This window comes from Balaenoptera borealis, assembly GCF_965194805.1.
Source record: "Balaenoptera borealis genome assembly, chromosome: 17".
NCBI lineage: Eukaryota > Metazoa > Chordata > Mammalia > Artiodactyla > Balaenopteridae > Balaenoptera > Balaenoptera borealis.
In genome coordinates, this window is record NC_138876.1 from 6,292,380 (window position 1) to 6,318,234 (window position 25,855).

Below are 25,855 nucleotides of genomic sequence, written 5' to 3' on the forward strand. Positions count from 1 at the left end.
TTAAGGACAAAATCACAACATTAGTAACAATGCTAAATAAGAATCTGTCCCCCATAATCACTTAAATAAGATATCATTAATTCAACAATCAAATTGCATCCCCACGTGTTGATCTATAGCTGTGAGGAGTATATTATGCGGCTTCTAGACTCATACAACTTCTTCATCTCAGTCTTTGGAGTCTGATGCCCACGTTCAAATTCCAGCTCTGCCTCTTAACTGGCTATGTGGCTTCCGGGAAATCACCTACCCTCCTTCCACCTCAATTTTATAATCATAATACACATCCTGGCTGTTTCCAATGGTTGTGGGAGGATTAACCAAAAAAAATACCTATGAAAGCTATTTGGCACAGTTCTTGCCCAATAAAGTTAGTTCCATTTTATTGAAGAACTGTTCCCTTTAACACTCTCAAGCTATTAGGCCAGAGAAACATCAGAGCTATCCAGGTATTTTTCTTTTGTTGAATGTGATAAATTCTTAAAATGTTGTCTAAACTGTGATGTCTACATTTTCATTCTGCAAATACTAGTATTAACGACTACTGTGGTTTTTTAGATAAAGGAATGGCTGACCAACAGTAGTTGTAATTCTATCCACATCTGAACACAGCTTTTAAAAACACATCTACATCAATTATTCATAGAGAGTCTTCTCTTCTCTCAGTTTGTATCTGAGATAGAACTAGATTTATTTAGATTTGACAAGAAATACAATATAATACAATACAATACAGAAGATAAAATAACAAAGAGGTTAACCCAGAAATCCCACAAAGGGAAGGGAAAACTTGTAAATAGAAAATTAAAGAAAGTAAGATTAAACCAGAAATTCCACAAAGATGAGAAAAAGGGGGATAACTAAATTTTATTAAGCCCACATTACGTAACTCATGCTAAGGATTTTTGTATCGGTTTTGCCATTTTCCCCAGGAAGCAGGCATTTGTTGAATGCCTACTGTTCCAAGCCCTTGGGGATATCGTGTTGAACAAACAAAACAAAACAAATACCTTTGTCCTCATGGGGCTTACATTCCAGTGGGGAAGCAGACAAACATCAACCCTCACATACACAGTGCATAGCACAGTGAGGGTGTGGAGGAGCTGGAGATCTCGGACAGGTGCCAGAGGAGTCCTCACAGAAAGGACCGCATACAAATGTGAGCAAACGGAGAAGCTAGCTATGCTGGTGTCTCAGGCAGAAGGACAGCAGACACAGAGGCCTGAGGGGGGAGGTCACAGCGGGTGAGCCGGGGGAGAAGTGCAGGTGCCACATCACGCCTTTGGGGCTTGAAGGGAATGAGGTGCCGCTGGAGGCTTTTGTGCCTCATGCGACCTTCTGTGTCGTCCAGGTTTCTGTCTTTCTGTTTCATTGGTTTAACCTCCAGTACACTATTTCTTCCCTTATCTGTGTCTAATCTGCGACTAAAACCATTCCGTTATTTTTTTTTATTTTTCAGTTCTAAAATGGCTGTTTTCTATATTTGCCAGTTGCCTGCTTAAATCATCAACTTTATCTTTTAATTCCATGATTATAAAGAGCATAGTTATTTTAAAGTTTGTGTCTGCTACATGAATCTATCGCGGTCTGCTTTTTACTGTTTCCTCATCTTGTATGCCTATAATTTTTGATTAATTGCAATTACATATGAAAAATTAAGAGAAATAATTTAAGGCCTACACTGTTCTATTCCTCTAGAGAGATTGTATCTGCTCTTGGTGGAGGACAGAAGAATTAGCAACCTGCACCCCACACAGGACTGAGATGATAAGCCTTCCTCTGGGAGTAGAGCTTTTCTGGGTTCTGATTCAAAGCCTAGGGGATTAATCAGCCCCCTAAACCCAAACTTGGGGAGCCTTAAACTCCAACTATTTTGTTTTACCCTTCCCAAATTCTGGATTTCTTTTAAGGCTCAATTCAGCTTCTCAGCTACCTCTTCAGGAATTGGTAGAAGCGTTCACAGCCTTTCTCAACCAGCGTTCCACCAGAGAGTGGAAGCCCGGTGCCCTAAGGTGTCCACTGCGTATAAAGTGAGTTCACTTCTCTCCCGTGCATCCAGAACAGCAGTCGTTTGTACCACCCCTGGGAAACTAAGGAAATAATTATGCACATCATTTTCTATGTTCTGTGGGTTCTGGAACCCCAGTTGAGAAAGGCTGCCCCAAGGGAAAATCAGCCAGAAATGCTAAAAGGGTCTGGCAGCTGATTCCTATCAATACCCAACATATCTGATTATGGCCTATATCCTCCACAGGAAATGTCATCTCCCTGAGAACAGGGGCTTCGCCTACTATGGGCTCACTCAGCCTTCCATGTGCTCCTGGAGGAGCGGCCAGGGGAGAGGCAGCAAGTGCTTCCAGTCGCGGGACGAAGGGGAAGGGGCTCCTGGCCCAGCCGGATGCACACCTGGTTCACGGTGCAGAGGCTTCTCCACAATGAAAGCATCAACTACCAGAGCTTCATAATGTTAGTATTAAGATTTCTCCTTGCTCAGCTTTTAGACTCACCCAGAAACCTTCAGATTCTCATCTGCTTTAACAGCAGAGGGACCAGATGTGCTGAAGGTTTGTTCAGCTTGAACAAATCTGCTTGAAGGAAGACGTGCTGTTCTGTTATAAACAAGAGTATCTGGTCTGTCTAACACAACGTTTTTAATACACAGATTGATGACATTTTTAAACTTTTTATTCAAGCATAAAATAACTCATAGAAAGGTACAAATCCTAAGTGCACAGCTTCGTGAATTTTCACCAAGTGAGCACAGCTATGAAACCAGCACCCGGATCAAGAAAGGCAACATCAACAGCCCCCAGGAGCTCCCCTTGTGCGCATCCTCAGTTATTATCTCCCCCACAAAGGAACGCCATCCTGACTCTCAACACCACCAGCGAGGTTAACTTGCTTTCGAGCTTCACAGAGATGGAAGCAGAGTGGCTACCCCTTCGTGCCGGGTTTCTTTCAGTCAACTGCGTGCCCGTGAGATCTGTCCACGGTGCTGCAGGCAGCAAGCCCTGGTTCCTTCTCGCTGCTTGAAAACTTGGTCTGTATGATTGTACTACCACTTCTTTATCCACCCCAGTTATGAATACTTTGCTTCTTTCTAGTTTTGCCTACATGCCTCTTAGGCACGTCTTGTGGTGCATCCAAGTATGAGTCTCTGTTGAGTGGTTCCCAGAGCAGAATCACTGGCTCCTGGGGAGGCATGTTTTCGGCTTTAACACGTGGTACCAAACATTTTTCCAAAGCAGTTGTATTGACTTACATTCCCACAACAGTGGATGAGAATTCCTATAGCACCCCATTCCAGCTAACACTTCAAACTATCTTTTTAACTTTAATCTTCCTGGTGGGTGTGAATAGTACTGGATATTTTGTTTTTCATATATTAATGTTTGGGGCACAGTTAGCAAGAGTTGGCCCTGAAAGATGGAGCAATATTGGTAAACTGAAGAACTAAATATTCCTTTTAATGTGCCAGGCACTATTCTAAATACTTTCCATATGTTAATTTACCTAATCTTCCTAACAACCCCATGTGATAAGCACGAATATTTCCATTTACAGATTAGGAATTGAGGCACAGAGCAGTTAAGCAACTTGCCTAAGGTCACACAGCAATTACAGGCACAGCAAGGATTTCAAACTAGTGAGTTTGGCTCCTGACTTTGCTTTTAACCACTGATATTGCTGAACTGAATGAATAAGCATTTTCAGAACTCTAATGAAAAACTGATGAACTCATAAAAGTGCTAACAAAAGATCAAGATGAAAAAAAAATTAATTACATGGGACTGAGTGAACTGATGAGGATGAGTATAATTTTTGTGACTTTCTGTCTGAATTAAAAAAAAAAAAAATCCCACAAGGACTCAGAGGCAAAGAATATACAAATCAATTTTCACTGCAAAGTAAAGGAGCTGTTACAGTGGAGGATTACTGGACTGAATGTCAATATTATGACATCGTATGAGTGCGTTTCATGTTTGGTAATTGCAATCATTGTTGCTTTTGTTGTGGTCATCCATGTACAATGCTTGGTGTCAGTCTATTTATCTCTTGTAAAAATAAAATACAGTGTGTGTGTGTGGAAAAAAAAAACCACTGATATTCTGCCTGACCCTATAAAACTGAGGGTCAGACCCTGTACCTTAATGAACTCCCCAAGATAATGCCACACTATGAGGACATATCGAGATGGCCAGCTGGTCTTCCACTTGTATCACCCAACCTGATGATGTGGCTGTACTTTAAACTGCTTTAGCCCTAAAGTATCTTTCAAGATTCCATGTACTGTTATGTACCTCAGCTCTAGTCTACCTATAAACAAACTGAATAGAATAAAAATAAAGGTATAAATAAAAAGACGCTAGTAAACCTCATCAGCACTGTACCAGCAGAGCGCTCTGCTGTCCCTGCACACGCTTGCACCTGCATGTGCCTATGCCTTAGACTGTCACGTGAGTCTTCATGGAAAGTGCCCCCCCCCACCCCTTTTCCTGTTTGGTTTACACAGTTTCCTCTGGAAAGTCTTCCCACGTTCCATCAAGCAGTTAGCCTTCCTTCCTCCGTCCTCCCTAAACACTCTGTATGTAAGTCAATTGCAGGTGTTCCTCTCCTGAATAATCACTGGGCTTTGTTTCTGAATCAAGAAATCAAACATTGATTACTTACTCAATTCTGGGCTCTGTGGATAAAAAGCCATGGCCCCTATCATCAGCTTAAAATATAATGGGAAACAGTAAGACAAATTAAAGAGTGATCACATCACTCTAAGGTAAGTACCCTAAATAGGATGTACACACGTGGATCCAAATAATGACCACCTGACGTTTCCAGGGGATTGTGAAAGCCTTCAAAGTGAGGGTGATAACTGTTCCTTCGTAGACTCTGGTCTACTTGCAGGCGAGGACTGAGTTCTACGCACGCTGGTGAAAAGCTCAAGGAAAACAATAAAACGAAGATGGCAGGTTCTTGTGGGAAATCCACTGTAACAGAGGACTAGTCTAGTGGTTCTCAAGTTCCCCTCCCAGCCTCTGCCCTGATTCACCCAAGGGATGTGACACGCCCCTCACATTAGCTCAACTACAATCGCTCGCTCACCTTACTTGGATGGGCAAGCCTAGTTAGGGAGACAGAATCTGCTTTCCATGCCTTAGAGACATTGCCATTTCAGAGTCCTCTACTCCCTTAATAAAGCACATTTTGGGGGGTTGTTTTTGCTTAAAAGAGGAAAAACAAAAACAAAATCCCTTCATATTCACAACTTTAAAATCTGAAATTATTTCCTAAAGTTTTACATTTCTAAAAGAGGTCAAGTTTTCAAGCAATTTAGGAAAGAGATAGATTTGTGAAGCTCCTGATAGACATTTCAAGTAAATTGCACACTGCTCTTATTCTTGCTTCTGGTAAAATGGATATAAAAAATTACAGAACCTTCATCTTTTTATCTAAAATAAAAAGGTGTCCCTAGGCTTTTCAATCCACATTTAAAATGCATTTTCATAAATAACCTTTTCACAATCTGTAACTCTGTTTTAATTAAATTTCTCACTGTGGAAAACAAGATAATTGAAGCAGTTTAGAAATTACTTAATTGTCAAAAAAATTACGCCAGTAGTCACTGCAATGGGAAAATTTGCCGTTAGTACAACTCTCATCTGGACCGAAACTCCCAGACTAGTCATACAATTAAAACTTCAGGTGAGCTCTCAGAAGAATGACAAGGAACGTGACTTCCCTGAGTCTTTAAGCAAAGTCTACATCACAGAATTATGTGTACATTTTAAAGATATATTTGGTTTTTCCCTACAGGCTTTCACTGATGTTCCTAGTTGACAAAATTTCAGAAGAGTTTATTCCTAGGGCAAACGGAGAAATGGTGGTCCCCGCGGAGACATTTTATAGACAAGGACACTGTTGATGGTGGTAGCAGCGTCTTTCTTGAGACAAGTTTCTTTTCCTACAGCTTTAATGAGTCTGATGCTAGAGAACAGGCAGGAAAGGCATGTCTTTGTGTACAAACACAAGGTATAGATTTCTGCTCCCATTTAAACTGTCTCTTTGACCCTTCACACTTGGGTTAGGTTAACCAATGGCAGAAGTCCTATGAGGACACACCCTCCAGTAGTTGCAGAAGGACTAGTAAAACCAACTACTACTCAATCACGGGCCTCTTGCTCTAAGTTTCACATAGGAACCCTCATGTCTGAAGTGATTAAGCAATTTTTCCCATTCATTTGTCAGTTTCTCTGTCCACAAACAGAGTTTTAAATTAGATGAAACGGACTTGTCCAGGAAGCACCGGATCTTTGGTTAAGAGCATGGGCTCTGGAGCCAGACGCTGGGCTTCAAATTCTAGCTCTGCCCCAATCAGCTGTATGACTTCTAGAAAGTATTGATATCTATCTCATGTGGTGTTTTAAGGATATGACAGATCGACGTAAAGTGCTGAGAAAAGTGCTTGTGAAGAAAAATAAGGGCATGTGGGTTTCATTACTTACTAGAAGTGTGATTTGGGAAAAATTAGTCATCCTCTCTAAACGGCCTGGTGATCACGTTTACCTCACAGGGCTGAAGTGAGGAGTGAATAAGACGATACAGGAGAAGTGCCCGGCACACTAATACGTTCTATAAAGTAAATACCCAACAAATGGCAGCTGCCTTTTCTTCCATCAACTTCTAAAAGTTGAAGAGTACACTGTTTTCCTGTGGTTACGGAATCAGAAAAACATTAGAAGACTAAACCAGTTAGGAGAAATTGTCCTGCACTTCTGTGATCGTTTCCAAATGAAGCCATCTCCTTCAGATACTGTCCTTCCAAACATATAATAAATTAAAGCAGCAACTTCTGACCTTAAGACTGAAGTTGATGATTTTACAAAGAGGCACCTAGAAAGCTCAGGATCCTCTTCAGTCACTCAGACAGACCAGATAAGGGCATCAATCTGGAAGAAAGGTCCATGGCTAGGGATGCCTTTGCTATACAATTACGATTGTGTCTCCAGCTCTGGTTCTTATACTCTTTCCTCACTTATTTTCTCACTTCTTCTAGGTCATAAACACTATACAAGTGAGAATATTGTGAATAAAAGCTTCAGACCCCGGGTTAGGGAACCCGGGATCCAATCTCAGTTCACCCACTTCTCAGCCCGCAGGCCACTGGACGGGATGTCCACCCTTGCACAGTGCAGGCTGGGTTATCCCCTGTGTCTGTGGCTTAGTGACCTTCCTTCCTTCCTCCTGCCTGGGAGAAGACACCACCGGCAGCACTGCGAGGGCTGGGGCAGCAACGTACGGGGAAGCACGGGGGGGCCACGTGCTCCACTGCACACCACATCCCCCGGGGGGAGGCCCTGACGGGAGGATCTAAAGAGAAAAGCGCCTGGTGCTCTAGTCAGATGTACGTGGCTCTGCTACTTCCTATGGCCCAGCAGCCTCAAGGAGCCTGCACATCCTTCTCTAAAACGTGTAAAAGTCCTTCGTGTGCCCAGCCATCCCCTGCCTCGCTCAAGTAGGCACTGCCACACCAGATGGGGTGGTTTGAGGACAATTCCACATTCTGTTCAGTAAACACCATACAGCTGGATAATCAGAGCATTTCAAGTACCTGAGAGAGCTTTCATATTCTGATGAACTCGTACGACTTCATCTAGAACGCCCCACTGTACGTATGTTTAAAGGTGATTAACCCATCAGCTCAGGCTCAAAAGCTTAAATGATTACACAATATTAAGATATCAAGGGATATTAGTGAATGGTAAATACCTCCCATGAATAGAAGGCTGATGCAACCATAATTAAATGAGTTAAAAAATAATATGATTAAAATTTCTAAGACAATTCTAGATTATAAATCTTGAAAGGTGAGTTTGCATTTAAAAAGAGATCTCACTTTTAAAATTATTTTTCAAAACTTGTTTTAGAATTCAAAAGATTCAGAGCCACTCACCTTTAGCTTGTTTCTCTCATTAGAATGTTTGCTTTGTTTATTTTGTGACTTTCCTTTCAATATCAAGATTTCTATTTGATGAAAATACAATTTCTTATTAAAAGAACATGTTTAGGGTGAGTGGAAACCAAGTAAATTTCAGAAAACAACCAATTATAGAATTTTAAAGTTGGAAAAGAGGTTAGAACAGCATCTGGTCTAACCTGCTAATTTATAGGTCAAGTACCATCACCTGCATTTTGCAGATGAAGAAACTAAAAAGGTTAGTATACACAAGAAAAAAAAACAGACGTGATACAGACAATAAGGAGGATTAGAAACCAAGTATTTTACATCTCAGAATAATATCCTCTTTATTAAATTGCACTGTCTTTCCTATTTATTAGGTCACTAAATGTTTGCTAAAATTGGCTTTAGTTTTATTTCACTAAGTATGTTTAACAAGGCACATGACACATGGAATGACAGAATTAGTTGGCATTAATAAAAGCCATCCTCCATATGTTTATTTAGTATCTCCAAAATGTCAGGCCCTGTGATAGGCTCTGGGCAAACTAAGATTTAAAAAAAAAATGACATAGTTCCTGCCCTGAAGAATTCCACCCTACAGGGAACAAAGGCAAGTAAGCAGACACTGAGGCAGGCATCACGTGCACCCAGGGGTGCCTGAGTAGGACCAGGAAGGCTTCACAGCTGAAGAATAAATAGTAAAAAGAATTGGTAGGGACAGAACAAAAAAAGGCATTAGAAGAGAAGCAATAGTACATACACAGATAGCCACACAGTCCTGGTATGTTTAAGGAACTGCAGTACAGGTATTGATTGAAATAAAATGATGATGTGGGGACAGAAGGGGGTTAAGAGGCTGAAGAGGGCAGTGAAGAAAGCCTTCAGACATCATTTAGAAGAATTTCAACTTTATCCTCCTAAATTTCTCAACTAGTTCTTACGTTCTGGGGCTGGCAGGGCAGTAGCATCATCAGACTTTAGATACCAGAAAGCACACCAGAAGTAATATGAGTAATACATCATTCAAGGGAAGGACCCAGGGTTAGGGCAGGACAACAAGCAAAGGTGGGACTAAGGAGGCTAAGGTAATCATCTGTCTGTGTGTCTGTCCATCCATCCATCCATCCATGTCTGTCCATCCATCTAAACAACCAGCGTTAGAGGGCAGACAGCAGAAGCAAGAAGAACTACAATCCTGCAGCCTGTGGGAAAAAACCCACATTCACAGAAAGACAGACAAGATGAAAAGGCAGAGGGCTATGTACCAGATGAAGGAACAAGATAAAACCCCAGAAAAACAACTAAATGAAGTGGAGATAGGCAACCTTCCAGAAAAAGAATTCAGAATAACGATAGTGAAGATGATCCAGGACCTCGGAAAAAGAATGGAGGCAAACAGCGAGAAGATGCAAGAAATGTTTAACAAAGACCTGGAAGAATTACAGAACAAACAAACAGAGATGAACAATACAATAACTGAAATGAAAACTACACTGGAAGGAATCAATTGCAGAATAACTGAGGCAGAAGAACGGATAAGTGACCTGGAAGACAGAATGGTGGAATTCACTGCTGCGGAACAGAATAAAGAAAAAAGAATGAAAAGAAATGAAGACAGCCTAAGAGACCTCTGGGACAACATTAAATGCCACAACATTCGCATTATAGGGGTGCCAGAAGGAGAAGAGAGAGAGAAAGGACCTGAGAAAATATTTGAAGAGATTATAGTCGAAAACGTCCCTAACATGGGAAAGGAAATGGCCACCCAAGTCCAGGAAGTACAGAGAGTCCCATACAGGATAAACCCAAGGAGAAACACGCTGAGACACATAGTAATCAAACAGGCAAAAATTAAAGACAAAGAAAAATTATTGAAAGCAGCAAGAGAAAAACGACAAATAACATACAAGGGAACTCCCATAAGGTTAACAGCTGATTTCTCAGCAGAAACTCTACAAGCCAGAAGGGAGTGGCATGATATACTTAAAGTGATGAAAGGGAAGAACCCACAACCAAGACTACTCTACCCGGCAAGGATCTCATTCAGATTCGATGGAGAAATCAAAAGCTTTACAGACAAGCAAAAGCTAAGAGAATTCCGCACCACCAAACCAGCTCTACAACAAATGCTAAAGGAGCTTCTCTAAGTGGGAAACACAAGAGAAGAAAAGGACCTACAAAAACGAACCAAAAACAATTAAGAAAATGGTCATAGGAACATACATACCGATAATTACCTTAAACGTGAATGGATTAAATGCTCCAAGCAAAAGACACAGGCTCGCTGAATGGATACAGAAACAAGACCCATATATATGCTGTCTACAAGAGACCCACTTCAGACCTAGGGACACATTCAGACTGAAAGTGAGGGGATGGAAAAAGATATTCCATGCAAATGGAAATCAAAAGAAAGCTGGAGTAGCAATACTCATATCAGATAAAATAGACTTTAAAATAAAGAATGTTACAAGAGACAAGGAAGGACACTACATAATGATCAAGGGATCAATCCAAGAAGATATAACAATTATAAATATATATGCACCCAACACAGGAGCACCTCAATACATAAAGCAACTGCTAACAGCTATAAAAGAGGAAATTGACAGTAACACAATAATAGTGGGGAACTTTAACACCTCACTTACACCAATGGACAGATCATCCAAAATGAAAATAAATAAGGAAACAGAAGCTTTAAATGACACAATAGAGCAGATAGATTTAATTGATATTTACAGGACATTCCATCCAGAAACAGCAGATTATACTTTCTTCTCAAGTGTGCACGGAACATTCTCCAGGATAGATCACATCTTGGGTCACAAATCAAGCCTCAGTAAATTCAAGAAAACTGAAAGAAATTAAAGATGATACCAACAGATGGAGAGATATACCATGTTCTTGGATTGGAAGAATCAATATTGTGAAAATGACTATGCTACCCAAAGCAATCTACAGATTCAATGCAATCCCTATCAAATTACCAATGGCATTTTTTACGGAACTAGAACAAAAAATCTTAAAATTTGTATGGAGACACAAAAGACCCCGAATAGCCAAAGCAGTCTTGAGGGAAAAAAATGGAGCTGGAGCAATCAGACTCCCTGATTTCAGACTATACTACAAAGCTACAGTAATCAAGACAATATGGTACTGGCACAAAAGCAGAAATATAGATCAATGGAACAGGATAGAAAGCCCAGAGATAAACCCATGCACCTATGGTCAACTAATCTATGACAAAGGAGGCAAGGATGTACAATGGAGAAAAGACAGTCTCTTCAATAAGTGGTGCTGGGAAAATTGGACAGCTACATGTAAAAGAATGAAATTAGAACACTCCCTAACACCATACACAAAAATAAACTCAAAATGGATTAGAGACCTAAATGTAAGACCGGACACTATAAAACTCTTAGAGGAAAACATAGGAAGAACACTCTTTGACATAAATCAAAGCAAGATCTTTTCTGATCCACCTCCTAGAGTAATGGAAATAAAAACAAAAATAAACAAATGGGACCTAATGAAACTTCAACGCTTTTGCCCAGCAAAGGAAACCATAAACAAGACAAAAAGACAACCCTCAGAATGGGAGAAAATATTTGCAAACGAATCAACAGACAAAGGATTAATCTCCAAAATATATAAACAGCTCATGCAGCTCAATATTAAAAAAACAAACAACCCAATCCAAAAATGGGCAGAAGACCTAAATAGACATTTCTCCAAAGAAGACATACAGATGGCCAAGAAGCACGTGAAAAGCTGCTCAACATCACTAATCATTAGAGAAATGCAAATCAAAACTACAATGAGGTATCACCTCACACCAGTCAGAATGGGCATCATCAGAAAATCTACAAACAATAAATGCTGGAGAGGGTGTGGAGAAAAGGGAACCCTCTTGCACTGTTGGTGGGAATGTAAATTGATACGGCCACTATGTAGAACAGTATGGAGGTTCCTTAAAAAACTAAAAAGAGAATTACCATATGACCCAGCAATCCCACTACTGGGCGTATACCCAGAGAAAACCATAATTCAAAAAGACACATGCACCCCAATGTTTATTGCAGCTCTATTTACAATAGCCAGGTCACGGAAGCAACCTAGATGCCCATCAACAGACAAATGGATAAAGAAGATGTGGTACATATATACAATGGAATATTACTCAGCCATAAAAAGGAACGAAATTGGGTCATTTGTAGAGACACAGATGGATCTAGAGACTGTCATACAGACTGAAGTAAGTCAGAAAGAGAAAAACAAGTATCATATATTAATGCATATATGTGGAACCTAGAAAAATTGTACAGATGAACCGGTTTGCAGGGCAGAAATTGAGACACAGATGCAGAGGACAAACGTATGGACACCAAGGGGGGAAAGCGGCGGGGGGTGGTGGTGGTGGTGTGCTGAACTGGGAGATTGGGATTGACATGTAGACACTGATGTGTATAAAACGGATGACTAATAAGAACGTGCTGTATAAAAAAAAAATAAAATTAAATTAAAAAAATAAAATAAAATAAAATAAACAACCAGCATTTACTGAGGGACTACTATATGTTAGGTGGTAGGAATAAAAGAGTAAACAAAGACTTAAAGTTAGCGAGAAGTCAAACGTGAAAACGATATACAAACAAGTAACTACGAATTGTGGAAAGTGCAGGCACTGTGAGAGGCCATCATCAGAACACAGGAGTTGGACGCGGGGAGGTTGGCAAGAATGTTTCCTAAGTGCGCAGGAGGACAAGCGTCTTCCCTAAAGCAGCTGTGACGTAGATTAACTGGAGATCAAACAGTTATTCATGAAGAAGTGAGCCGTGTTTACCGTGTGAATGCAGGGAATGACAATGAACGAACGAGATCCTGGGCGCCTGGGTTCATGGAGGTGCTGTTCCCTCAACGAGGGCCCTGGGAGGAACAAGGCCCCTGCAGGCCACACCACAGCCTGCACGGAGCTGCGGGCCTGTAGGGAGGGACTCAGGAAGGGGCCCTAGAGAGAGCTCGGAGGAGAGGCAGATCTAGTAGTCACTAACACACAAATGTCACGTGAAATCACGGCAATGGACAAGATTTTTCAGAGACAGTAAATAAAACGACCAGACTGAGTGTGTGGGGAATACGCAGTTACAGTCGTCCCTCGGTATCCACGAGGGATTGGTTCCAGGACCCCGTCAGAACCAAAATCCACAGACGCTCAAGTTCCTATATAAAACGGATATGTAGTTATATCTGCATATAACCTACGCATCCTCCCTTGTACTTTAAATCATCTCCAGATTATAGTAATACAATGTAAATACTATTTAAATAGTTGTAAATACAATGTAAATACTATGTAAATAGTTGCCTGCATGTGGCAAATTCAAGTTTTGCTTCCATTTTGGAACTCTATGGAACTTTTTAAAAAATACTTTGTTTGTGGTTGGTTGAATCCGAAGATGTCGAACTTGCAGATAATGGAGGGCCGCTGTACTTTGTGTGTTTTCTTTGTATGTGGAGCCTAAAGCAATGTGTAAAAAATGACTTCACTTTAGAAATTCACATGTAAGTTGGGCTCGATCAGCAAGCATCAAACATGTCCTTTTGTGTAATTACAACGACATTTTGAATTGTTAAAGTGCTCTCATTGAATATATTCTGGGTTACACTAATTATTTGTCAGCTATTTAATTATCTGGACATAAGTAATTAATCAATGTCATTTTGGGGAAGAGGTGCTTCTTATTCTCGAAAAGAGATGAGAAGTTACTGTAATTATCTCTAACTTTACTAAGTGAAAAGTGGAGCAGCAGGTCCCAGTTTGTACTCAAATGGTTGAAAACACATCCATTATCTGTTTTCTTCCTTTTTGGAAAAAAGCTAATCGTGTTGAATTGCCTTGTATTCTTAGAGTTATTCTCAGAAGACTGGTGTTCACGGAGAGGTGGTGAGCCTATACTATTCAAATGGCTACTGTGTGTTACATGTACTTTTTGTGATAATAACTTTCTTACAGTGGAACAGATTTATTTGCCAACAGATGTTCTTCTCAATGACACATACTCAGGGAATATTCTGTGACAGTGACTCCGATGAAGAACAGTGGGCTCAGATGACATTGTAAATGACCAAGTTATCTTCACCAACTCACCTTGAGAAAAATCAGTCCAATTTCAATAGGCACATTTCGACAAGAAAATACCTTTAAGTTATCAGGCTTTCTTGCTTGGGTTAATAGGCAACATTTTTATTATGGGCATATTATAACTATTTACTAAAAAAAATTTACATATACCATACATTGAGTTTTTTCTTGGGCCTAAAACTGTATTGAAATACCTTCATTTTAGTATACATAATCTGAAGAATACTGAGTATTTTAAGGACTGAAAGGTATACTTTCTCAAAAAAGCACCAGTTGTGGCAGGATCTTGAAAGAATAGGTTTCATCCCCTTTTTTGTTTAAATAAGCAACTGATATGATTTCTTTGCATCTTTTATTCTGGAAATAATGGCCTCAGATACTAAATGTTAAATGAGAATTAAAATAAGTAAACTGAATTGGTTAGATATAACCAACAAGTTCTATAGAAACAGAACATTTATTACCACAAATGTATTTCAAGGAAATCATTAAAAATTACATTTTTGAGTTCCAAAGGAATGACAGGCCTTTTTTAGAGATACAGATGCTCGGAAATTCTTAAACAGTGAAAGTGCTATTTCATTTTTTTTTTTTTTGCCAATCAATGTAATAATGCTTTGTTTACTATTATTTTTTAAATCCTAACCCATCCCATTCTTCCTAATGGTTCTCAGTTCTCATTTCCCTACTTAAGGTAGCTTTTAACCAGAGAATTATTAAACTGCAAGGGACCACAGAGGTTACGTAATCTCCTGCCATCCTTTGCTGCACTCCTGATGACAGCAGGGTACAGGATCTGCTGCACCTTCCCCAAAGGTGAGGAGACCTTATCACCTCAGCTCGCAGAGCGCTGGTTTCAATCAAGCACGGGCTGTTCAAGATAGAATACAGGCCTTGCATCGTGAACCCGGCATCTGCTCCTTCTGTATCACCCTTGTGACGTGGGGAAAGACACTAACTTCCCACATCTGAATTTCTCACCTGTACAACAGGATCACAATACCTCTCTGAGTGGCTGTGAGAACAACACGACATGACATATAAGAAAGTGCCTCATGGAGAGCAGTTTCTCATTAAATGTTACGTCCTTCTTGAAAGCATTCTCATACTGAGATCAGACTTATCATACGTGACTCTGTTATTTTCAGGAGCTACACAGAATCAGTCTTACGTCTTTGTAACCTGCAACTGCCCTCTGAGCACAAGAATAATGAAGGGAAGATCTTTTTCCAAATGCCAACTATCATATTCTTCCCACGGGACGGTTACAGTAATTGACTTAGAAAAGATCAATGGCAACCTTCGTTAGGAAAACTTACCTGGTCTCTGTGCAGGGTTGTCTAGTCCAGTAAACATTTACTAAGTGCTTACAATGTGCCAGAAACTATGCTAGTGGCTAGAGACTAATTACAAGACACAGTGCCTTTCCTGACAAGTCTACAATCTAGAAACAGACGTATACTAAGTGAAGATTGCACTACACAGTGACATGCTAATAAGTTAGATATAAACCGCTAAGTGACTAAAAACGACAAAGCACACAGGAGGCATTTGGGGTGGGTTCTCCACAGGTGGCAATTTTTAAAAACTCGGTCTTGAGAATATTCATCCATTCAGCAAACATGTACTAAGGACCGACTATGTGCTAGACGTTATACTAGGTGCTGAGAATACAAAGGTGGGTGCAGGGGTGGGGTCGGGGGTCCCTACTCCCACGGAGTTTAGAGTCTAATTTATGATTATTCCAGTTCAATGGAATAGTTATTTTAGTATACTCTAAGAAGACCAGCTTCAACTTTCCCACTTGCCACGTGAATGAATAACCATTCTGGGGGGTTCCAGGACCCAGGCTAAGTCGGATATTTTGTAGTATACCCACATGATCTAAAATCCTAGAAATAAGCAAATAAACAAAATAATTTTTTAAAGGTTTTTTTTCCCCTTCCCATGCTGCAAAGCTAAGCGTACAGTGCGAGTAATCTTTAGAATCTCAAACGGTTAAGACCAATGGCAAATTATAAGCAAGACAGCCAACGTGGCCGTCTGTTATTTGAAGGCAACGCTGTGGTGTGGCAGAATGAGTACGAGCTGTGTTGGAAATGCAGCCTCAGGGACAATGCGTGCCTGGAGAGCGCCAGGCGTGAGTGTGGGTTCACGCGACGTGGGCTGCCTTTCTGCTCAGAGCCCTCCAGCCCTCGTCTGCTCCTGACAGGACACATATTCTTCTGCACGGGCCACCATCCCATTAGCCGTGGTAGTGGATGGGAAGGGGTGTTATTAACTCAACAGAGTACTTTGCAAATCGACTGTTTTCATGCCTTTCCCATCACTTATCAATAAAACTCAGAGCTAAACACAGAAAAACCAAGTGCCTTGAATTTCTCTTCCTTTTGCTCCCCTCGACTTTAACCTTTCAAGAAATTTTTATTTGTATTCATCTAATTTCATTTGAGACTCACCAGGGTATACACACTGAGACAGAGGATGTGTGTGTCTGGTTCACACAGTAGGAATTCAATCGATCTTTGCTGAGTGGAAAGGTGAATTAATGTATGGAAAGAAGGCACTGGCTCTTTCTGAGACAGGTGGATTGGTGGATTTAGCCAAAAAAAGCTAAGTACCTTGCCTGACTCGTACCATGTTTATAGCACAGGGGGGCCTAGGATCCAGGTTTCCCATACCCCCTGCCTTGGCGATTACGGCGACACCATCCAGCCACATCTACAGCACCCAAACCTGAGGGAACTCAAGGCACGCCAAGGTGGAAAAAAGCAGACACCGGGCCACCTCAAAGGAATTTCACGTTTCCTTTCCTTCAGTCTCTGCTACTCTCATGAGACTCAGCCTTTGTGGATGAATTTGAGGCACAACTGCCAGCTTGGTAAGAATACTAGTAAACAGGACCACGTCCAACTGTAAAGAACACAGAGCCAAGACACAGACACAGCCTTCCCCAAGTGAACAGCCAAATGGTGAAGCTGTCCCCATGGCACTTATTTTCAGAATATAACTCGCTGAGCTCCCAGCATGCGCTCTGCCAGTGCAAAGGGGTGCAGCTCTCCGTCCCTGCCCTGCCAGCGGCCACGGTCAGGTGGGAGACTGCGGTGATGCTCAACAGGCCAGCTCTTGCCTCCCATGAGTTCCCCTAGTAACAGCTGACCTAAGTCTGCAAGGACAAACAGGAAACAGTCAGACGAGGGGGAGGAGCACTCGAGGCCGAGGCTGCTACACGAGGAAAGTTCTGGAAGCCTAAGAGGACGCAGCACATTTAGGGAATTATAAGAAGTTCAGTATGACCAGGACAAAGACTCAGCTCCTTTGGTGGCTGCAGATGACACTGAAGAAGTTGTCTGTGGCCCAGGGATTACTGAAAGTTCCAGAAACTGTGCAAAGAGGTGCTGAGCTCCTAGCAAGAGACCTCCATTAAAGGGAGACATGAAAACCTACTGGTTCTGGCATTTTAGGCCTGTCAGTACTTCCCCTTCTTTGACAACAGTTCATATACTCTTTCTTTAATACTTTCAATTACTAATATGAAACATCTATCCAGTACTTATCTTCCTCATTTATGTTCACCACAAAGTTACAGTAAGAATCCCAGGGGTTCTGTATTCTTGTTAAAGATTCCACCCTCCCCACCCCCTGCCGCCCATTTTCCATGGATGTATTTTCTTTCTCTTATGTTAAATAAGTCTATGAACCATATCAAAGAATTATGGAATGATAAATGGGAAAACTGATAATGCATTAATTTAAAAAACTGGGAACTTTTATTTTCTTCACTGAAAAGAATTTCCACTAAGAATCGGTATTCAGCAGCACAGCTTAAGTGGAAACACTGAAGGGTAAAAACAGCTTGGTATACGTAGGCGACTTCTTTTTAAATGACTGAATCGCTCAGAGGCAACCTGGAGAGGACCGTGGACGAGTGCCACGCTACACTCCTGGGGGCTGCCCGCACGCCCCCTTGACCTGGTCTTGAACCTCGCCGCCACCCAAACTCATCTTCCATATCTGAGGTTTAAGTTATTTGACCAAAGAGGTTATTTCGTTCACATTTTCTGTGCCTCTGGTACCAAGTACTTATTTAGCACTCAATAAACATTTGCTAAAGAGCTAAAGCAAGGTGAGGGATACTGGTCACAACACCCAACGCTATGTCTGGGTCGCAGATCATCAGAACACCTCCACTTACATAATCTCCGTAGGTCTCTTGTGTTGGGGGCGGCGGTGGAGGTCTGTACCCAGCTGGGGGGACGCCTCTTGCTCTGGGAGTGAGAAGTCCTCTTCCTCGACTCACTGGCCCTCGCGTGGAAAGGACTCCCCTGGAAGTCGGCGTCCCTCGCGGTACCCCGACTCCTACCGGCCGGGCCGCGACTCCTCCCCTTCCCCTGCAAGCAAAAGGGTCAAATTAGCAATCCTCATGGTATTCTCTAGCATTCCACTGTTCGCATGCGTTTATACCTCACAAAAATCAGTGTTCCATAATTCTGTAAAAAGAAATAAGGAAACCATACGCAAAGTGAAAACTAAAAGCAAATGCGAAACAGGTACCTACCTAAAGGAAGGAAATTAAGTCATTTAGGCAGCTAGTCCAGCAACAATAAATATGGTAACATCAGAGAAACCCCAGGAGCCAGTGTCTGTCTGGGACACAGAACAGGAAGCCGACGTCTGGGGAGGCTGCATCCACCGAGCACCCCTCCATCACGTCCTGCCAGGGCCTCAGGCAACCCTCACTCCAACACTGCGGCTTGGGCCTTGCCTGGCTTGTCCACAGGCAAGGAAACGGAGGCCTAAACAGATCTTAAGACTGTCTGAGAACACACAGCTGGCAAACCCGGGACGAAAACAGACATCAGATTCCACGAGAGAGGGAATAAAATGAACTTTCCCAAACAGTGTATCTACTACCTAGGGACTGAAAACATCATTCTTAGGTTAAATAAACACATATATTTTCTGAAGTAGAATTCAACATGTTCATGTATTTCTAACACAAAAGTCTCATTATACAATGAGACTTCCAAGTCAGAGAGGAAGGCAGGAAGCAGAAGAGCCCAACGTAAGCTAAAACTTGAGGAAGTGTGCAAGTCTTATGAAGAAATGAGGACAGAAATTTGGCTCCACCAGAAAATAAAGGCATAGCCTGACCCACCTCCTATGGACAATGTCCTCCAAACAAGGAGAACCAAGCAGATAACGTGGCTGCCTACAGACCAGTTCTCTCTTCTTCTCTTGTTTGATTGGGATAGCAAACACACAGCTGAGAGCTCAAATTCCACAGACAGCAGAGAAAATTAACAAAACCAAAAGCTGGTTCTTTGGAAGGATCAATAAAATTAATAAACCTCTAGACAGGCTAAACAAGAAAACAACAACAATATCATAAATGAAAGAGGGGTCATCATTAATGACCTCAAGGACATTAAAAGATAAAAAAGGAAGATGATGAACAACTCTAGGCCCACAGATTTGTTAACTCTGATGAACTGGACTAATTCCTTGAAATATACAAATGACCAAATCTCATACAAAGAGAATTAAATAATCTGAATAAAACTATGTTTATTAAAGAAATTTAATCAATAATTAATAATCTTCCAAAAAAGAAAGCATCAGACCCAGAGGTTTCACTGGTGAATTCTATCAAATATTAAAGGAAGAAATGATATCAGTTCTCCACTCTCTTCCATAAAATAAAATCAGAGGAAACATTTCCTAACTCATTCTCTGAGGGTGGTCACCGGACGTGCCTCCTGAAAATTATTTCTACATTACTAGTCAGAGGCTGGGACTGGCCTGGGCCACCGGGGAAGACAGAAGTGACCGGCCTCCACTTGGTCTTGAGCCCTTATGGGGACCTGTCACAGGAGGTGCCTCCCAAGATTTTTTTTCTAAGTCCACCTGTGGAAGCCACAACTGGTCAAGGGGTTGGGAGACAGAGAGGCCGAGGAAGGGTGACAGGGGGCTGAGCTAGGTGGTCTCTGACATCCCGAGGAAGAGACATGTGGTCCAAGGGGAAACAAAAGACATTAAAGACATTATACAATGAAACAAACAAGCAAGCAAACCATAAATCAGTATCTCCCATGAACAAAGACGCAAAAATCCTCAAAAACAGTAGTAGCAAAGTGAATTTAATAATGTATTAAACACGTCACGACCAAATGGGATTTGTTCCAGGTATGAAAGGCTGCTTCAGCATTAGTGAAAATCCATGTGACCACCTCGCCAAGAAGGCTCACGAAGAAGAATCGTAAGATCACATAAAGCAGAAAAGGTATTTAATGAAATGCAACATCATTCATGATAAAAACTTGGCAAACTAGGAACGGAGGTAAATTTACTCAAGTTAAAAAAGAACATCTAATGCAAGAGGGAAGAGATATGGGAACATATGTATATGTATAACTGATTCACTTTGTTATAAAGCAGAAACTAACACACCATTGTAAAGCAATTATACTTCAATAAAGATGTTTAAAAAAAAAAAAAAGAATATCTACAAAAACCTACAACTAATATCATATTGAATGGTGAGAGACTGAATGCTTTCCCCTTAAGATTGGGAACAAGGCAAGGATGTCCAGCCTTACCACTCCAATTAAAACTGTACTAGAAGTCCTACCTAATTCAATAGGACAAGAAAAGGAAATAAAACTTTTAAGACTGTGGAGGAAGAAACAAAACTTTGTCTGCAGGTGACATTTCCATGTAAGAATTCCCAAGGAATCAACCAGATCAAAACAAAACAAAGCAACCATACGAACAAACAATAAACTAGAACTAATAAGCACATGAAACAGGTCTTGGAATACAAAGTTAATAAGTCAACTGCTTTCCTACATAGCTGCAATGAATACCTGAAATTTGAAATTTTGAAATTAGTCACTAAAACAACCAAGATGCCCTTTGTTCAACAGGTGAATAGATAAGCAAGCTGGGGTGCATTCGTATAATGGAAGATGATTCAGCAACAAAAAGCAATGAGCTAATAGTGGTAAGTCATGTGAATAGTATGTTCCCATGATATGATGTAATAAAAACAGCATTTTACCTCTGTGGTTTTTGTTCCCCAAACCTATAACCCTGGGCTAATCATGAGAAAAATATTAGACAAATCCCAAAGGAGGGACATCTTACAAAAAACCTGACTGGTACTTCTCAAAACTGTCAAAATCCATGACTTTCACCTTTAGGCAACTTGTGTTATCCCTTTTTTGAGCACTGTAAGTTAGATCTTTTTTTTTGTTTGTTTTCATACTAGGTCATAAAAATCGGTGCAATAAAATTGGTGGTCTAGAGCAAGGACACTGGATTCAGATCGATTTCCTGACTGTACTTATTTACCTCTGCCTTCCAATTAACATTCAAACTAATCAAGAGTCTGAACTTTCCAAGACAGTTTCCTCAATTGTGAAATGGGATACAGAACCCATTTCTTAGTGTTATGGTGAAGGAAAAAATGGTAGGACATACACAGTATTTAGCCCATTTCCTACTCAATGAATATCAGCAACTTAGATAAATTTCAATCTCTCTGAACTGTACTGATAGACACTGTAATATCTCTAGTCTTACTCACCTTTTTTATCTCTGGTATACATCTAGAAAAATCTTCAATGTGATTAGAGAAAAGAGTAGTTTCTACTTATGGTACATCTCACTCATTTGTGATATTTCAGTCAATCTGTGTGTATTCAAACTAAATAAGGCTCCTGCTTCTTTATCTAATACCCCATCCCTGCCGTCCAAGGTACTATATCGATCACAAAATATTCAGTATTTCAATAAATTCATGTCCTTTACCACACTGAAAGACATTACTTTATATTTAAGAAGTTCACCATTCTTTCTTATCATCATCGACATTGTTAGGTTATGTGCCCACTGGGTATATGGAATCATACTAAAGAATCCGTTATAGAATTTTAGACAAGTCATTTGATATATGTAGCTCGGGATACTTGTCTACAAAAGACAGTCTGAAGATTCGTTTTTAAGAGTTTGAAATCCCACGGGAATGGTGTCAAGCAGCACAGTCTCAGTACTGCTGTAAGTGGTCTCTGGTGAGAGGAAGGCACGTGGAGCGACAGGCCAACGTGAAGGTCCCGCTGCACTGCCCAGTGCTCACTCAACGCCACGAATGAAGTTCAGGGTAGAGATAAACAGCAGGGCTGATAACGTGGGATGAGAACAGAAAAAGTGCCTGGTAGATGACATTTATAACGACAATCAACGGGAACTTACTTATTTTTTACTTGAAAAGTTGATTCAAATTGATAGCATTGGGTGCCACACTGCTCAGAACGGGGATAAGGGAAAAGCAGAAACATAACACATCTGAGTAGAAAGTTTCATAAGCAAAGGGGTGTGACTGTAATGGTTCTGTTTGCATTTTTCAGCAGGGTGACCTTGGTTTCTGGTTTTGAAACTCAGATGTGAAAATAATTGAGAAAAGTTTTTTCCATGGGAAGAGTGCTTTGGATGATCAATAACTTCTTGTATTCAGTCAATTGGGAACTAATTATTCGGTTTATATATTAATAGGAGGTTTTAGGCTATGATGAAAAAGCACGTGATGGGGGTTCCAGCACACCCACACTCAATACTCAAATCTAGTCCTGTCATCACTGGGCTGCTGAGCCTTGGTTTTCCCATCGACAAGTCCAGTTAATAACATCTAGCTCTTGCAGAACAGTTGTGAGGTTTTCCCATCTACAAGTCCAGTTAATAACATCTAGCTCTTGCAGAACAGTTGTGAGGTTTACAACTGCATCAAGTGCCTAAGCTAAAACAGGCACTCAGTAAGTGGTAATTATCATGTGGACTTCTACTTGGACTCTGTCTTGAATACTGTCCTTTTGGCTGCTAACTGAAGGGTGAGGAGAGAGAGAAGACAGAAGGCACAACTCGCATTTGTGCTCATTTCATCCATTCAGCAGCAGCACATTTATGTACATTTCATACATTTAGCAACAGTGATGCAGTGTGGTGTAGAGTAAGAGTATATATACCACATTGTTTGGCTTTTGTCTATATATTTCATGAGAAGCAAAAGTGTATGATAAAACAATGAATTTCGTGGAATTAGCTCAAGCTAGCTCCAGCATTATCAGCTGGGTGACCTTGGGAAACACAGGGGACGCCTGAGCCTCAGGAAGAGAAAGGCCTACAACTGATCACAGAGGGGGTGCCTGCCGGATCCAGTGTCAAGGTCTAGCCGGTCTCACAGTAAGAATAAGCTTTCTCAGAGATCCATCCGAGGATCCATGCTTGACGCAGTAATGACCTGAGGGGTAATTTATTTTCCTATAGAATCCCTAACACATGTGACAACTTTCCTTCACCTCTCTGAAAGCTTAATCACTGAGATATTTTTTTTTCTTGCCAGAGGTTGACAAGGGAACGAGAAGCTGGACAGAAGGGAAAGGTAAATGCAGCCTATGGTCATAATCCCTCAGAACAAACATAAGAAGCCATCAGGGCTGATGGAGACTGGAAGTTCTGAATAGAGGACTCTGGCAGCTCTCTGACCACCTTTACAGATCATCTGAAATGCGGTGCTAGGGCCGTGCTTCTCCTCTCACACTTGATTGTGCACACACATCACCTGGGGCCTGGTTTCAGGGCAGAGTCTGCATCAGTACATCTAGGCTGGGGACTGAGACTCTGCATTTCAAGTGCTGCTGTGGGTAGCTTCGATCCAGAGGTTATAGACCTGTTATGAAACCTGTCGTTATCTCTTTTCTTTATTCTGCAAACCATCCAACCTTCAATGCAATTAAAAAAAAAAAAAAAGACTCAGTAAGTGTTACGTTATTCTACATTGTACACAGTCTGTAAGAAATCCAATGCAATCTGTTTCTTCTCCAACAAGTTACAAACTGGTTACTAGTAAAACTGTTGACAACATAAGACAGTGTGAGAGAGTCCACCCTCTTAAAAGTACAAGAAACTTATCGTTTCATCCAGGGACGTATCCCCTTGGAGACAGAGAGCTCGCTCCATACTCTGAAGCCTGTCACTGTCTTCCAATTCTGATTGTTAGCATGTTTTTACTTTTTTTCCTTATAAACAAAAATAGCAAATATCTTTATCATTTCTAAGTATCAACCTTACTTCTGCCTTCTGGAACTATGCAGCACAAGTCTTCTTCCTCTGTGATGACGGTGAAATTGATAATAAAGGAGTTAAGAGAGATGTGCAATTTGCCCAAGGACTGATCAAATATCTGTGCTACAGGAATTCAATTTTTAGTGAGGGATCATTTTGAGTAATCAGAAAAGGAATCATGCCACAGTCTGGGCTTCAATGAGACATTTAAAAAATTAAGTAGGATATGGGTTAATGTGTGCTCAACATCCTATCTCCATTTTACAGACGAAGAAACTAGGCTTAGCGAGGGAAGTTCCCTGAGACCACGCAGCTAGGAGGGGCTGGCGGTGACTCTGATTTTCCCATAGCCACACCCTAACTCCAGGCAGATGGCCCCATTTTTCCTGCTTTCAAGCCTTTGCCCCTCTGCATGGGATGACTTCCCTCTGGCACTACCTTGCCTGATTACTTTCGCTTCATCCTAAGTGTGTTCGTACCCACGCCCCCCATTCAGGATGATCTGTGCTAGCGTTTCTGCTTCCGCTTCACTTTTCCTCATATCCCTCGTGCTCTATTTCAGCCATTCTGCCATAACTACTTGTTTCTCTGACTTTCCCCTTAAAAATCCCAGAATGGCAGGACAATGACTTGGTCATCATCTCTGCAACTTCAATTTGTCAGAGAAAGAGCTCAGGAAAATGTGTGACATTAAATGACCTAACACCAGCAACTGACTGATGGCCAAAGAGGAAAAAAATTGATTAAAACTTCTGAAGAGCCAGGGTGGGGAGGGGAGGGGAGGGGACGCCCACTGCGCAGGAAACACCCACTGGGCTCCTTCCACCCTACAGGGCTGCAGACTGTCAGCGGCGCTTGCTTGACATTATTCTAGGAAAAGTCAGTTGGCCTGATGGGTATCCAAGCCTTCCTTCAGCTGGCACTGGAGTCGACAGGAGGACCGGGAACCCACACCTGGCTTCAGGCTGCGCTGACGCACCGTAGGCAGGAGACCCGTGCTCAGCGGCTTTTCTCACGTGTCTGCTCCAGGCTGCGCTTAAGTTACAAGTTCTTTATCAGAAGTTTTCTCGCTGTTTGCCACATTATTTGCCTCAGTTATTGCCTTCCCAAAGCCTATTAAGGTGATTTTAAAAGAAAGCACACGTTTTTCTCCTTTTGCCTCCCCTGCATCAACTCCAGCGTGGCTGCACTAACACACACTCCGAGAGCACGTGGACCAAAGGGAGTGGATGCTGACGACCGAGGGGCAGTCCAGGTCTTATGGCAAGAGGAGCAGAGAAGCTCGTGTGCGAGGAGAGTCCTCTAGTGTCTGCCCGGGGCGCGGGGCACGTGTGTGGTCAGGCACTGTCTGGGTTTTAAGAAAGGCACGGACAGCAGACACAGAGTTGGAAGGAAGGAGAGGAGAGTGACTGTTCTGGCAGGTCAGGTGGTACAAGGTCCTCAGAAGGTAAATCCAGGAGGCAATCATATAGTTTACATAACATCTCAAATTAATGGGTTTTTTAAATTGGAAATTCCTATCATTTTGGCTAGTAGAAAAAGAAATATATTATCATTTTCCTATATCCAGCCTTTCCTTAATGATAAAGAAGGACTTTTTAATAGAGATTGGTGGAATAATATAAATCATATCA

At 41.4% G+C, this 25,855-nt stretch overlaps 1 protein-coding gene across 5 annotated transcripts in view; it reads right to left on the reverse strand.

The window, feature by feature from the left end:
- Window positions 1-25,855, reverse strand: part of KHDRBS3 (KH RNA binding domain containing, signal transduction associated 3) — a 165,194-nt gene that overhangs the window by 46,272 nt on the left and 93,067 nt on the right. For all 5 annotated transcript variants that reach the window (XR_014236663.1, XR_014236664.1, XM_082364647.1 and 2 more), the window contains exon 6: window positions 18,298-18,493. Coding sequence is in view for 3 of the 5 variants with exons in the window: in XM_082364647.1 (XP_082220773.1) it covers window positions 18,298-18,493 (196 nt within the window). In the remaining 2 variants the exon portion in view is untranslated. The remainder of the gene's footprint in view (window positions 1-18,297; window positions 18,494-25,855) is intronic.